The sequence below is a fragment of the Ischnura elegans genome, chromosome 12 (assembly GCF_921293095.1).
Source record: "Ischnura elegans chromosome 12, ioIscEleg1.1, whole genome shotgun sequence".
NCBI classification, from domain to species: domain Eukaryota; kingdom Metazoa; phylum Arthropoda; class Insecta; order Odonata; family Coenagrionidae; genus Ischnura; species Ischnura elegans.
This window is the reverse complement of record NC_060257.1, coordinates 79,033,433-79,047,678: the sequence shown is the minus strand read 5'-3', so window position 1 is coordinate 79,047,678 and position 14,246 is coordinate 79,033,433. Positions and strand designations below refer to the sequence as shown.

The 14,246-nt window shown below is 40.9% G+C and overlaps 2 protein-coding genes across 2 annotated transcripts in view; one reads left to right on the top strand and one right to left on the bottom strand.

Moving 5' to 3' along the window:
- Nucleotides 1-14,246, bottom strand: part of LOC124168647 (unconventional myosin-Ie-like) — a 66,216-nt gene that overhangs the window by 38,280 nt on the left and 13,690 nt on the right. Inside the window, exon 10 of the mRNA XM_046546910.1 lies at nucleotides 12,834-13,001. Coding sequence (XP_046402866.1) covers nucleotides 12,834-13,001 — 168 coding nt within the window. The remainder of the gene's footprint in view (nucleotides 1-12,833; nucleotides 13,002-14,246) is intronic.
- On the top strand, nucleotides 943-9,131 carry LOC124168648. Its single transcript, XM_046546911.1, has 3 exons — nucleotides 943-1,094; nucleotides 6,625-6,793; nucleotides 8,030-9,131. Exons 1-3 carry the CDS (start codon nucleotides 1,059-1,061, stop codon nucleotides 8,419-8,421), a joined length of 597 nt encoding a protein of 198 aa, XP_046402867.1. The 5' UTR covers nucleotides 943-1,058; the 3' UTR covers nucleotides 8,422-9,131.

The following is a 14,246-nucleotide window of genomic DNA, read 5'->3' as shown; positions in this document are numbered from 1 at the left end:
CATGTTTTATAAAAGAAAAAATGTTAGGCTCTTTCGCGGCTCTCATTATCGCGATATCATCGAGTCCCAAATTCAACAATTATGTTCTTTAATGCAACATAGATATAGATTTTAATGAACGGAGTAATTAATATGAACTGTCAGAATCTAGATATTTCCGTTTCCATCAACTTAAGAGGACGCATAACTCCATCTTGACCGCTCTTTTTTGGTGGTGTATTTCAGGGTGTGAATGTTAAGTCCTGAAGAGGGGAATAAACGTTGACCTTTAAGCCACAAGACACGGGATAACCCAAAAGTTTCATTAATTGACACAATAGCACGACTTTTAAATGAGTATTACGTCACAAAAAAGAAAAAAAATATGATTGTTCGAGAAGGGGCGCAGCTAGGAATTAAGGCGGGGGGGGGGGGGGGGGGGGAGAGGTGGAGTTTAAGTGCAACTAATACCGGGGTGTGTGGGGGTATGGAATACCCACCAGCATAAGCGGTAGGTGCGAGATTAATAAATTGCGGAATTTTAAGATAAATGGTTCAAAACGGTGAGTTTTACGGATTTCTGAGGGATATTTTATTAATCCTTACACTATCTCTATTAGTAATATCAATACAATTAAGTAAAATGGATTCAACTTAAAAATTTCTCTAAGCTCTGGGGGGGGGGGTTTATCCCCCAAAACCCTCCCCCACTCGATGCGTCGTCCTATGAGGGCAGCTCCCAGGAAACTCCCCACCCTACGACGAACAATAGTGCAGACCTAGATAAGTGGAGTGGTCGGAGAGGTATGTATATTGGCTGGAGCTGTCTCCAATACGCGATTCCAAGGCGAACACTCATTCCACGGCGGGAAAACAAATTCACAGGAGGGGCAGTGCTGGGCACGACCATTTCCACAACTGACCGCGTTCCCTCCTTAGTATATAAACGACGCGTGCGGTCCGATCACGAGGAAACGTAAGGGAGCAGAGGAGCGAGCGAGACCGGAAGGATTAGCAGAATAAGAATCTGAAGAGGAACAAACGACGTATTAAAACTTCAGGGAGCCCGGGGCGGAGAGATGAAGGCCGTGGTTCTGCTGCTCGCCGCTTGCACGGTAGGCGCTACTGCAGCACCTCCTTATTCTAATTCCCTAAGTACATTTCAACCCAGGGGCGGATTCAGGATTTTTTTCTGGGAGGGGCACAAGGGTCTGACAGGTCTTTTCATATTTGAGATTAAAAACAAAAAATACAACAATTACTGTAGACAATATTATATTTTTTGATACCAAAGTTATTATTAATAAATTAATGGTTGAGAGACTGTAATTTTCAAAACAAAACAAACTTACCTAATGATAACCGTATTAAAAATCTTGGCTATTTTTTAAGCGTCTGGGGGGGCACGTGCCCCCGAGCCTCCTCTACCTAAATCCGCCTATGTTTCAACCCCAAAAGGCATCCGGATGAATATTTTTCATTCATTTATTAAAATTTTATACAGGTTATGGTAGGTTTCAGCAGAGCATCATGCGAACTACCCCGAATGTGTCCTCTCCACTACTAGAATTTCCTTTTCAAACTATACATTAAAGGAAGCACTTCAGGGTTCGAATCCCGGATACGACAAATATTTTTTCATGGCGAACTTCATCCGTTGGGGTATTTATATATTAAAGGCCTGCTCCCTTTCATTGTATCTATAAATCCTATTCTCTTCCTTTTCCACCCTTTCCTACCTGAAGCCTGATTCGTACGATTATCTTTTACGTCCCTCGGAATGATAGCTCGAGCGATAGCTTTTTAGGAACCAAAAGAGCAGTGGCGCAGCGAAGGGAAGGGGGGGGGGGGTTGAGGGGGCTAAAAAAAACCTGAGCTCTCACAGAATTTTTTTATTAGAATATTTTAACGTGAAAATTTTTTGTAATTTATATTCGGGGGTCGGATGACTCATAAACAAAACATCAAACTATTCACACAGACGTAAAACTCATCATTTTGAACCATTTATCTTAAAAAAATTCTGGGGAGGGTACCCGCACCTCCCGCTTACCCTGCCGGTATTCTATACCCCCCGGACCCTTCAGTATCAGTTGCGCGTAAACCCTCCCCCTCGTAGACTTAATTCCTAGCTGCGCCCCTACAAAAGAGTGATCCGTCATAGACCCATCATTTTCTGTAATCGCACGGTCCTACCCACCGTCCCTTTTCCATAGCTTTTTCCGTCACATATACAACGTATACAACTATCATTCATTAAAATTCCAAGCGTGGCGTTACAATCGCTGTAAGCAGCCTTACGTTTTGATTGGCTGAAGGACGGTGCCAGCCATGGTTTCAGCTGCGGAAAAATGGAGGTGCCAAGTGATGGAAGAAGGGTTGGAAAACCAATCTCCCAAGCCATGGCGGGTAATGATGGCGCGAAAGTCATTATTTGCGCCATCACAGGTGCCGTCGCTGAGGCTGTCCCTCCAAAGGGATGGAAATAAAAGATCCAGTGACTCGGGCTTTAGACAACGTTCTCCCCTACAAAACCGTTTGTAAAGGCCTGTTTACACGGTACATTAACCCGTGCGAGTTAATGTCTGTTTGCCAGGATGATTTTTGTGGGCCGGAACGAAACATGTACGAATGCATGAACCAAATTAAGGCCTGTTCACACGATACATACGCGGATCTAGGGCCACGGGGGCCAGACTCTTAAAAAATATGCAGGATTTTTAATACGGCCCCATTATTATTGCGTTCGCTTTGAATTACGAGGTATCCTTCCTTGTGCCTCCCCCCCCCACCCAGAACAAAATCCTGGATACGGCCTTGCTTGTGCCCCCATTCATGCAAAAAGGCATTAACGCATACGTGTATTAACACGTATGAGTTAATGCCTTTTTTCATGAATGATTTTTGTGGACCGGAACGGAACATGTACGAATGCATGAACCAAATTAGAACAGGTTCTATTTCCTGTGCATGCATTCGCACAAGTTGGGTTACATTGGGGTGCATTTTGGCGTTTATTCTCGCGTTCATACATTCAGAAATTAACCCGTACGTGTTAATGTACCGTGTAAACAGGCCTTTAGAACAGGTTCTATTCTCTGCTCATGCATTTGGACAAGTTGGGTGGTTACATGGTGCATTTTCGTGTACATTCACGAGTTCATACATTTCGACATTAACGCGTACGGATAAATGTACCGCGTAAACAGGCCTCACCATCTCCTTCCCGCTCAGTAGCCGCTCCATTCATACCTTCTGTGTCCTCTGTATCTCATCTAGAAGATTAGTCTCCTCACTTAAATTATCCAGCAATTACGTCGTTCTTCGATCTCTCCATCCGCTAAAACTTTCTCCCCCCCCCCCTTCGGTTAGTATGAAAAACGTTTAATAAAAATATTCAGGACACAGAATTTTGTAAGTGACTGATGAAAATGAGCATTTGACACAAACGAGAGGTTCAATTAAAAGGGCGCATCATTCCCGCTACACTGATCTCTAGACTTGACGAATATTAATTTAAGTATACCTGGACTAGCCACGGTGATAACTTTACGGAGTCATCCGCAATGCACTGATGTATAAAAATTCCACAGAGAAACATTGTCCGGTAGAGTCCACAAATTTCCACAGAGGGGAAAAACGCCTCGGTAGCGTAACTGGCTAGAGCACTCGGCCGGAAATCAGGAGATCCGGGTTCGAATCCCGGTCAAGGCGAATGATTGGAAGTTCTGTGGAATTTTCGCACGCAAGACGTACATTCTTCAGCTTTTGCTATCATCTCGAAATTTCCAGGGTACTTAGAGAGAACCTTTTCCTACATTTTCTCGTATGTATCTCAAATTTGAAAACTGCACCTCAGCATTTTCTTCGATTGATTTTTTTTACATTTTATAGACGGGTTAATGTTGTCAAAGTCTTTAGTAAAGGAAGCCCTGAGCGATGTGTCGATAGACTTCTTCGGTTGCGCCCCATTTGATCGATGCGATACCAAACCCCATGTCTGCAGCAGCTGTATCCATTTTTCCGGTCGCTTTCTACCCACAGTGGTCCGAAATCAAAAATCTCCAGACTTAAGTCCAAAATGGCTTTTTATGAGATAGACGCTTAAAACATGACGTAAAAACTCATAAATGAATACGGAAAATGAGTTTATACGCCATTTTAAATACAGTTGATCCGTTGCTGAGATACAGAAGCCCAAACATGACGAACTTTCCAAAAACACGCGCGATCTCGTTTTTCTCCGAAAATCTCTGAATTTAAGCTGGTGGTGTTGCGGTGGTATGATTTTTATGGAATAAAAAACACAATATTCCTTTGACCGGATGCTTTGGATATATTATCAATGATTTTTGAAGATTTTGGTACACATCTACCTGTTTTGCAGCGCAAAATGGCGTTCCCGATTTACACGCGAAATTTGACATTAAGTAGACATTATCTTTCGCTTACTAAATATTTAACTCTGAAAATTTACATTACAGTGTGAGGTAAGGATTTATTAAGAATACTATAAAGAAATCTTGGAATGAAGTTTGCGACATAGGAACTAAGAGCGACTTTTCGATCGCGCGTCAAGTCTTGAGCTACACAACGCGGGACCCTGAGCCTCAGTAATTGCGGTCGATTTTTCAAGTCTTTCTACAATTAATTCTTGAAAATAATCATCATTTGAAGCGCGAAACGAAGTTAGTATGTGTCTAAAACACTATTACCAGGATAATGGGTCGATCGACTTGACTATTTGTCGCATTACTTTAGTGTGATAGTGAGGATAAGATATTTGTCCGAACCATTCCAAGTATAAGAAGTACATGTATATGTACGTCGGATATTGAAGTAATTGTTAAGAGATTAAGTTGGCATACAAATGAGAGAGAAATAAACAGTTTCTGGGAAAGGTATCTAACTACCTATACTCTTTGTCGCTGCGTGACTGTCCATATTACGCACATTCTCCCATGGGCAGCCAAGCACTCATCCTAACATCATATAAACCTGCAAGGAGTCACTGGCGTCGCTCCGCTCGCTAGACGGCTCCGCCATTAACAACCCTATTGGATTAAAAACTTGGGCAAATTTAAGAGATTTCGTGATTTTTTCTAAGGGCACCAACGGTGATATAAAACGTAAATCTACTTGATGACATCACGCTATAGCTAACTGACTCAACAATACCAGACTGATTTTTAAAAATCGGATTGCATTCGGAAGGCGCTAACCGCCGATCAAGTAGGTAACTCATGCTATACAATATTTACAACTATTTTAAGACAGGGAGGTGAAAAAATCAGATTAAAAAATTCCCATGGAATAAGTAAAAATTGGTCGCTTCCTACCAAATTTTAAGTTTGCGGCTCGGTAATGTGCAAGGCTGCAGTAAGAAAAATACTTCAGGGTTGGGAGATTTGGAGGGGAAAACGCATTTCATGGGAATTCTTTAGAAGGGGGTACACTTTGGACTCGACTTTATCTTCCAGACATTTTGCTCGAGTTGAAATACCAAATTTCTCCCAGCGCTAAAGCCAAGAATTAATGTCAGAAATAAAAAAAAATGTGTTCGTCGGGTTGCATACCTGTCGAAGAGTCTCGGACGTCAATTGAAGTTTCCACCAAAATCTTCCTTACAGAACTCCCAATCCAGCAGTTTCTTAAAAAAATCGCTCGGAGCAAGAAAGGTAAATGCCGACAAGGACCCAAAATTGGCTAAATTCTTGGGCAAAAGTTCGAATTAGACGATCACACAGTAATTGCAAAACGGCGAGAAAGCTAATTCTCAATGACATGACTGCTCATTTATTGGATATCAAAATAAATAATAACATTGAGGGATACTGCAACACACTACAGGGCATTACCCCTGTACATAGCCTCGTAATCTGTAGTCATTATGACAAAGTGAATTCTATACAATGTTATGACTACTGCCATACCTATATCTACACGTAGAATCAGCTGAAGAGCAGTTTCATATATTGGCCAGAAACTATGTCCATCTCAGTACTTTAAATTATAGAATATGGAAAATAGCACAACGTCTGTGGACAGCTTTGCTGCTGTTATCAGCTTCCCACCATATGTCTGAGGAATTTTAGAGGTCTGGTTAAAAGGTATCTTCCCCAGTAGAAAAGCATTTTTCTGATATCAGCATTCTGAAAATGCAAACATCTTCATGTATCAGGGAGAGAAGTCCTCAGAGCGCCTTGAGCTTTTATGCCTTATGATATTAAGGTAATTTATAGAGATACCATACATGACCTGCTAGAAAACCTTAATAAATAAATTTGACACTAATAAGAGGGATTTGAGGAAGCTTTCAAACGCAACTCGAATTAAGGACTACAAATGTGTGCCAAGATAATATTCTCTTCCACGAGAATGGAAAATAAGTTATTTTTCATATGCACAGGTTGTGACTCACTCAATATCTTCCACAGTCCATCGGGAGATGTCACACTGTTAGTAGACAATCACAATCTACGCATTGGGGGTGAATTTAATCTTCCATGAAGAGGTAGGTATGAATGGGCTAGGCTTCAGTGACCTATTTTCAAACACGCTAAAATTATTTCCTCCCAGCAGACATTCAATACATTAAACTTCCACCATATTGAACCTGAAAAAAGACTGGTTGACTACCAACAGGTGGTGCTGACGGCATCCCCTGTGATCATTGCAGGAGAGCAGGCGCAAGATGACGCGGTGCATGACGAAACACGCCAACAGCAGGGGGCTGAGGAGAACCGAGGGAGACAACAACGATTCCCTGAATATGTGGAATGGCGACAACTGCCACAAGAGCATGTTCAAACTAGTGAGTACATAGGGGAAAAAAATCCAAGCCAACTCACTACACCTAGTGCAAAGATTTCGGCATTCTGATGGCCGGGGAGCTCCCAAGACACACGGAAGTAAATGAGAAATGAAGGTACTTGGGCGCCTTGCATCGCAACATTGTTCTATGGGAAAATTTTAATACCTATAATGCTTTTGCTTCAACTTCAATTAATAACTTCTGACTGAATTGTTGCCTTTAACTAAGGAAATTTCAGCAAAAACAAAAAATTGACAAATTATTCAGTTTATATGACCACACAATTGGTGAACACAACATATAGACATCACTTATGATGAATAGTGGCATTTAAAACCTTAATATGTAAGGTTACTGCCAATTTTTATTCAATTAGATGATTTAAAAACCAACCACCCAAAGGTCATAATGTTTGAAGTAGCCAACCAAGTAAGTACCCAAAACTCATATTCACCTTGGAAATAAAGGAGTAAAACTTCACAAAACAAAATTTCAGAAAATTTCACAAAGGCCAATTGGCAGCTCAATTAAATTCATCTAACACACACTAAAACGTACCGAAACCAAAGACCAGATGGCAATTGGGTGTTTTTGAAAACAGAGTTAAGTTGGATTTATAACTTGACTGATTCAAGTTGCAATATGGAAGTTCATTATAGGTAGAAGAAAACGTTTTTTCACCTTTCCATAATTTTATTTCACATATTATGTATATATTTCAATGCCAATCCACCATCATTAGTAATTGGTGAATACAAAAATTATCTTGAAAGGGACTCTCACATGCATATACTGGTTGAGACTAATAAATCACAGGAGAGGGTGGCTAGAGATGGTGAGTATTGAAAGGTCATGTTTAGAAAATGGGAATGATTGAGAACAGATATGTAAACAAGTATTCCTTCCTTCCTTTTCTGATGCACTACCTCCATTTGCTCCAAAGCATCCTGTCTTCAAGGTTCAAATCAAGGTTACCCCTGCTTACAGTTACCCTCTGTCCACTAACCCCTCTAACCTTTCTATGGCTTAACCTAAACACGGTAGTCAATGCAGACACAATTTGCATAGTCACCCACACCTGATAATAATGAATTGGCACTGAAATGTGTTGTAGGTGTATCAAAACTGAGGAAATGCATGAAAACGTTTTCCTTCCTAGTTTATCACGCCAAAATGCACTGAAAAAAAGGTTCTCACCATTGGGACACTTCACTAACTGCCTCTACCCATTCACAGCAAACTACGCAACGCGGCTTCCCCAGGAGGACTACCTGGTGACTAGGGCCCCACCTGCCGCTTTCTACGAGGACCTCAACAGGAACCAGGAGCATTCACGAGGGTCTCCCCAGGCATGGCATACCACTCGGGGCAGCCTCGTGAGGACGCTACCCCAGGGTTATGGCCAGTACGTGAGTGGAGGAGGTCACGGTGATGACGCGAGGAGGGTCGTGTGGCCATGGGCATACCAGAGGGGGCCCTCATCATCGTCATTCGCTTGGGACAGGGCGGAAGAGGAGAGACGCAACCCGGAGGGCAACTACCGCAGAGTGGCAAGTGTGAGACCATTGACGACTTCAAGGGAGGAAGGCAGCAGGGGGCGTGGAAGATGGTGCTCGGCATCAGATTAATATCCGTCAAACATCACGCATACATAAAAAGGTTGTCACTGGAGAAAGACTTCAGTAGCAAACATGATTTAAGGTTTCTGGCTGGACTTTGTGATATCAATGGAAAGGAATAGTAGGTGACTTCAATTTGTACATTCCACACTTTTTCATTTTTTCAGCAACAATGTTTCAATTAACAATGAATCGATCCCAAATTTCGATTCTCAATTCCACCATTTCTCAAGTACGAAATCAGAATTGAGAATCAATTGGTAGAAGTTGATTCTGATTCCATTAATTCAAAATTCTCAAATTAAAAAAAAATGAAAATAGAAAATAAATAATCTAAAAGAACTACTGACTTCCATGATATATAAATGAATTTAAACAGTTTTTTACATGAATGAATGTGAATAATATGAAGGGAATATGAAGATCAAATATCAAAGACATGAGTATAATTAAGATAATGAGGAAAAATGATCTCATGACTTTTACAGACACTACAATTTTTTCAGACTTTTTAGAAAAATGTTCTGACATTCCATGACTATCCTATCCATAACTTTGCAGTACTTCCCATGTTTTTTAATAAGTGTGGAATATACAAAGAGATATTTCTTTCCTAATTCACATTCCATTTAAGATTCTCAGGTGATATTCCTGCTGAATGACCAAATTTACCTTCATAAAATTCAAATAAAAATGCTACACAAGTTTCCAATATTAAATATGAATCCGTTATTTTGCCCAACCCAACCCATCCCCTATGAGCACCAAAGCTGCAGATGGTTCATAAATGAGACTCATCGAACCTTTAAGATTACTCACTTCAAACAAAGTGCAATAAGCGCAGATACTTAAGGGAAATACTGGAATAATAAGATCCAATAAGTGATCTCATGCCTACCACTCAAGTTATTCCATTTTGAATTCTTCATTGTATTTACACAGAAGCCAGAATAATGTAGCAGGGATGCAGAAGTGAACTCTGAATTTACCTTCTGCGATTTGATTGGCAATCTTGAAGGAGATAGTTTAAATGAAGGGAATTTTGCATCACTTCTGGAGTTCACTGATTTCTTGAGGATTGAGGGAGGTAGTAATTCTCACTGCTTGTTTTTTTTCTTTTTTGCGATGGACTTGATGATCACAAGCTCTTATTAAAGTGGGTATTAAACATGGGAATGTTGATGTACTTCATGGATTAGGGATTGAAAACCAACCAGCATTTGTGAAACAGGGTCACATGAATCAGCATGGATGACCTAATCTGAGAAAGTAAGTTTCCCGTATAATGAGGACACTTGAGCCGCGCAAGGCGGTATGTGTAATATTTCTAACCCTGCCGCGTGAACGGCGGTGAAATATACAAGAATTGCCATGAGAAAAAATTCCCCTGGACCGGGAATTGAACCACAGACCTTTGGGTTGGCCTAACACCTAGTACATACCATGAGCCTCGGTATAATTGTCATGAGAATTAAAGGACCTGGATAGCGTAGTGGTCTGCGCAGTGGCCCGGAAAGCCAAAGGTCCGTGGTTCGATTCCTGGTCCAGGGGAATTTTTTCTCATGGCAATTCTTGTATACACCCATGTCTCGTATAGCGCAAGGGATGCGTTCCTTGGGGTCTTTGCGCTATACGAATTTGCGTTATACGAGAGCGTTTTAACATAGGGAAGATAGGGATGCGTTCCTGGTAGCATAGGTCTTTGGTATTGAATTTCCTCTAAAACATCTATATTCCCATAAAAAGCCGTAGAAAACATTATTTCTATAAATATTTATAGTTTAAAACATCTTTAAAGATAGTATTCACGCATTCAAAGACTTTTATTCACGTAAAAAAAAATTCTTACGTGCTTTCGAAATTCCATCCTGTCGTGCGGGTGGGCTAACATCTGCTATCTCAGGGGATCGTAATGCGTTGCCGGCAGTTGACGATTTTTCAAACTAGTCTAAAAACAACTGTTGTGTCACCCAGGCCCTTTTGTCGCTCATCGAAATGACAGGAAAATGCTACTTTAAATGCCATTTCATAGCTAGCGGAGTTTATGAATGATAAATCATTTTAATTTGAAGTCCTCCGAGTCATTAGCAGCTACGTGAAACAGTCTTTAAATGCCTTGAAACCTGACCCAGGTTTTCCTTCCCTGAAAATGAATGAACGAGAATGCATTCTTTTCCAAAAGAATATCGTCTCGTCAACACTAAATCTAGTTGAGGGGGAAAGGAGCCACTTTCAATAACAGCTTGGAGTTCATCAGAAAATGTTGTGGTGGCTGCGCTATCAACACTTGCAGATTCACCTGATATCGCCGCACTGAAAATACCTGCTTGCCGTTTAAATTCTGGAACCAACCGCTTTCACTAAATGTCTCGGAGCGATTACCACTCTCGTCTTTTTGTACTGATTCCCCATGAACTTTCCGTATGTGTAGACCGCTTGGTTGAAGTTGGTGCGGCTGAGGTCACTGATATTTTAGCTTCGTCTTTATTCAGAATAAGGCATCGTGAGTTTAAACTTCCACGCAATATCGCTTTGACGCTCTCCATTTTCAAAGCAATTGACCTCTCTCAAGTCCTCTTCTAGGTTTATGGTTTTTCTTGATAAATTCTTGATTTTTCTACACGCATTCCTATTTTTTGCCATATTCTCTTGGTTTTTACTCTGTATGGCTTTATCTAAATCACCTTCTTCTGCTGAACTGTATTCCTGAGACGCAGAAGGCCTATGACTGCGGGGAGGGAACGAAGCCATTGTGTTTGAGACTCTATAGCGGACCCTTTTATGTGTTGATGCTATTCATGCGCAACTCGGCCACCGCTCCATTTCTCCCCCGTGAATACCGATGACCTTGAAGGCTTTAGCCTAGACCCTCTACCTGGAAGTCAATCGCCCGGTAACCTACGACGGCAAAAATACGTCTCAAACCGTATTGCTGAAAAAAAATCATTTCCACTAGCCCCACGCTTAATTAACGATCTAAATTATTTATTATCATTCTGTTAATGAGACGAGATAAATCTTCGGTAGGCCGGCTATCTGGACCCAATGACGAGTAATATTCTTGGCAATTGCACAGCAATGAATTTCGATTAATATATAAACAAAAAAGAAGATTTGAGGCAAGAAATAATATTAATATGCGTAAATTGATAGAAATTACGTGTGTACTTAGCCCAAGTTCACGTTTTATCACGAGAGCGTTTAAAATTTTTGATTAGGCTACACTGCGTTGCAATGTTTCCCCGAGGAACGAATTTGCGCTATATCGAAATTGCGCTAATCGAAATTGCGCTATACGAGACATGGGTGTATACTATTACCTTATTCAAAAGCATATAACAGTGTGTGCTCTATGAATGTCACAGCAGTAGCAGCTAAGGATTCAATGCATCTGCTTCAAATTATGGCTTTTCAGCTTTGTTGAGTTGGTTGAGACAAAAAAGATCTCTTTATTGGTGGCATATATGATGAAGCCATTACGATGGTCGTAGCATTATATGAGGTGGTTTCAGGATGACATTATGCAGCAGCGTCAAGAAATCTGTACTTAAATTCGTGGTTTGAACATTATTTGTAGAATAGGTAAAATCGACACTTATTGGTGGTTTGAAATTTAAAAAGTATCCAAGTTATTGAAAAACCATTCAGACCATGACAAAAGTCATACATAGAGTTTAAACCCAACAATCAGGTTAAAACTGAAACTATGCATTAATAGAGTGGTTTCCTATTATTTTTTTTATTGCCTTAATCGAAAGATTATTACTCCTGGAGTACGTACTTCACGCTTTTATATTTTTAAATGACGATACCTATTTTTCGCGATTAAATGAAAAGTGAAAAATTTCAAGCGAGCGAAAACGCGACGCGTAAGTAGGAATGATGGGAAAAAGTCCGTGCGGCGCATTTCTGGTTCCCCTCCCGCCTTGTGAGGTGACCTTGATCGAGGCTCTGAGCGCTGATAGGACGCAGGATGCTAGCGGGTAGCTGAGTACCTTGCTGGCTGGTAGCGCTTGGCTTAAAAAAGGTTTATTAATACCTTATCAAACGAAGAAAACTTTCCGACCTTAGCCAGTTTTAATAGGTGATTATTAAGACATGTTTCCCTGAGCTCTGTGCCTCATGCATGCATTGGTAACCTCAGACGATGTATAACTCCTATCCTCTCGTGTAGAAACTAGGTCCCTGTGACGTCACGTGGAGTGGCATCGCATGGGTGCCAATCTGGCCTTTTTCAAATGAGGATAAAATTTGACCCTTGCCATTCGTCTAAACCGGTATTTCAAAAACCAAATAATTTGTGTATTATGAATACACTAATGGTGGGTAACGAATCGCAATCAATGCCTTTCGTTTTCTTTGATGAAGGAAACTACCCTATTTGCACTCGTGAAAATTGAGGAGCTACACTCATCACATACCTGCTCAGCCTTGAGGGTCAACTCAATGAAGATCTGTTGTAGCTTCTCGTTAACAAAGTTGATGCAAAACTGCTCAAAGCCATTCTTCTCAAATATTTCAAAGCCATAAATGTCCAGGATTCCAATGCTCTGGCCCTTCACATTGGTTTCCATGGCACCGTTGACTCGCTGTAATTAGAAAAAAAGAATAAACAGAATTCATGATAGAAAACAAAACAGACTACATTATTTACTGAAAGGAAAGGAAATTGACCAGAAGAAAAATCAAGCACGAATAAATTTTACTGCAATAACGCCAAGAATTCTCATGACAGGATTTGATTAGCTAAGAAGTCCAGGCACCAATGAAATATCTAGCTAACCCTAATGCCTCTAGAGGAACCAGGAAACGAAGTTCTACAAATCCATTCCCACAAATATATGAATCTGCATTTGACAATCTCATCCTCCATTTATCAGACAAGTGTAGGTATTACCAAAATTTAGTCCTGAAAACTTTTCTCTTCCATCAATTAGAAAGGAATGGTCATCTCATATGTAAATTTAATGAAGTTTTCTTGCACTACACACCAGGTCAATGGGTTTTTAAATGAAAATTTTTTTAACTCCTAAGTTCAGCACTGCATGTAACCACTGACTTTGTACACAATCACAAGCACGAGTGAATTTCACCATGAAAAAATCATTTGGCTTAGCCAGGATTTGAATCCAGATCTTGCAAATGACATGGTTTGAAGTCCAGGAAAACTCATCAGTATCATTAAAAAGAAAAGTATAAAATTGTAAGCATCCGCACTTGCAGTTCTTGTTTCTAGTCAGTGTTGCCTTCGAGGTAAGGGTAGCCTCCGGATGTGGGATCACGTTTTAGTGTGGTTTACATCTTGTCGTGGTACCCTGTCACCATGGGAAGTTGTACAGGTAATGTCATATGCTATTTTTTTTCCGGCCAATGGGAAGGCCTCTAGAGCAGGGGTCTCCAATTTACTAGGCTACGAGGGCCACATTCCAAGTTTCGAATCGCCCCGCGGGCCTGATAGCAAATTTGCAGATGACCGAAGTATTCGATACTAACGTCTACTGAAGAATTCGGTGGCATATTTCTAATTTACGAACAGTTGAAGGCAACTTTGACATGCAGTACAGTACTGCAATGCTCCTAGCAGCATCTAACAGAGTTAAATGAGCGAGAATTGTGCGCTACTTGAAACGAGTGCGTGGGCCAGATTAAAGCCCTCTGCAGGCCGGATCCGGCCCGCGGGCCTTATTTTGGAGACCCCTGCTCTAGAGTGTCAGAGGAAAATGTGGGTGCTGAGTGTGGTTTTGGAAGGGGAGAGATTTGGGGAGTCTCGTGCCGTGTGTCTGATGGAAAACACGTATCTGATGTGTGCGTGAATTAAAGTGTTAAAGCAGAAT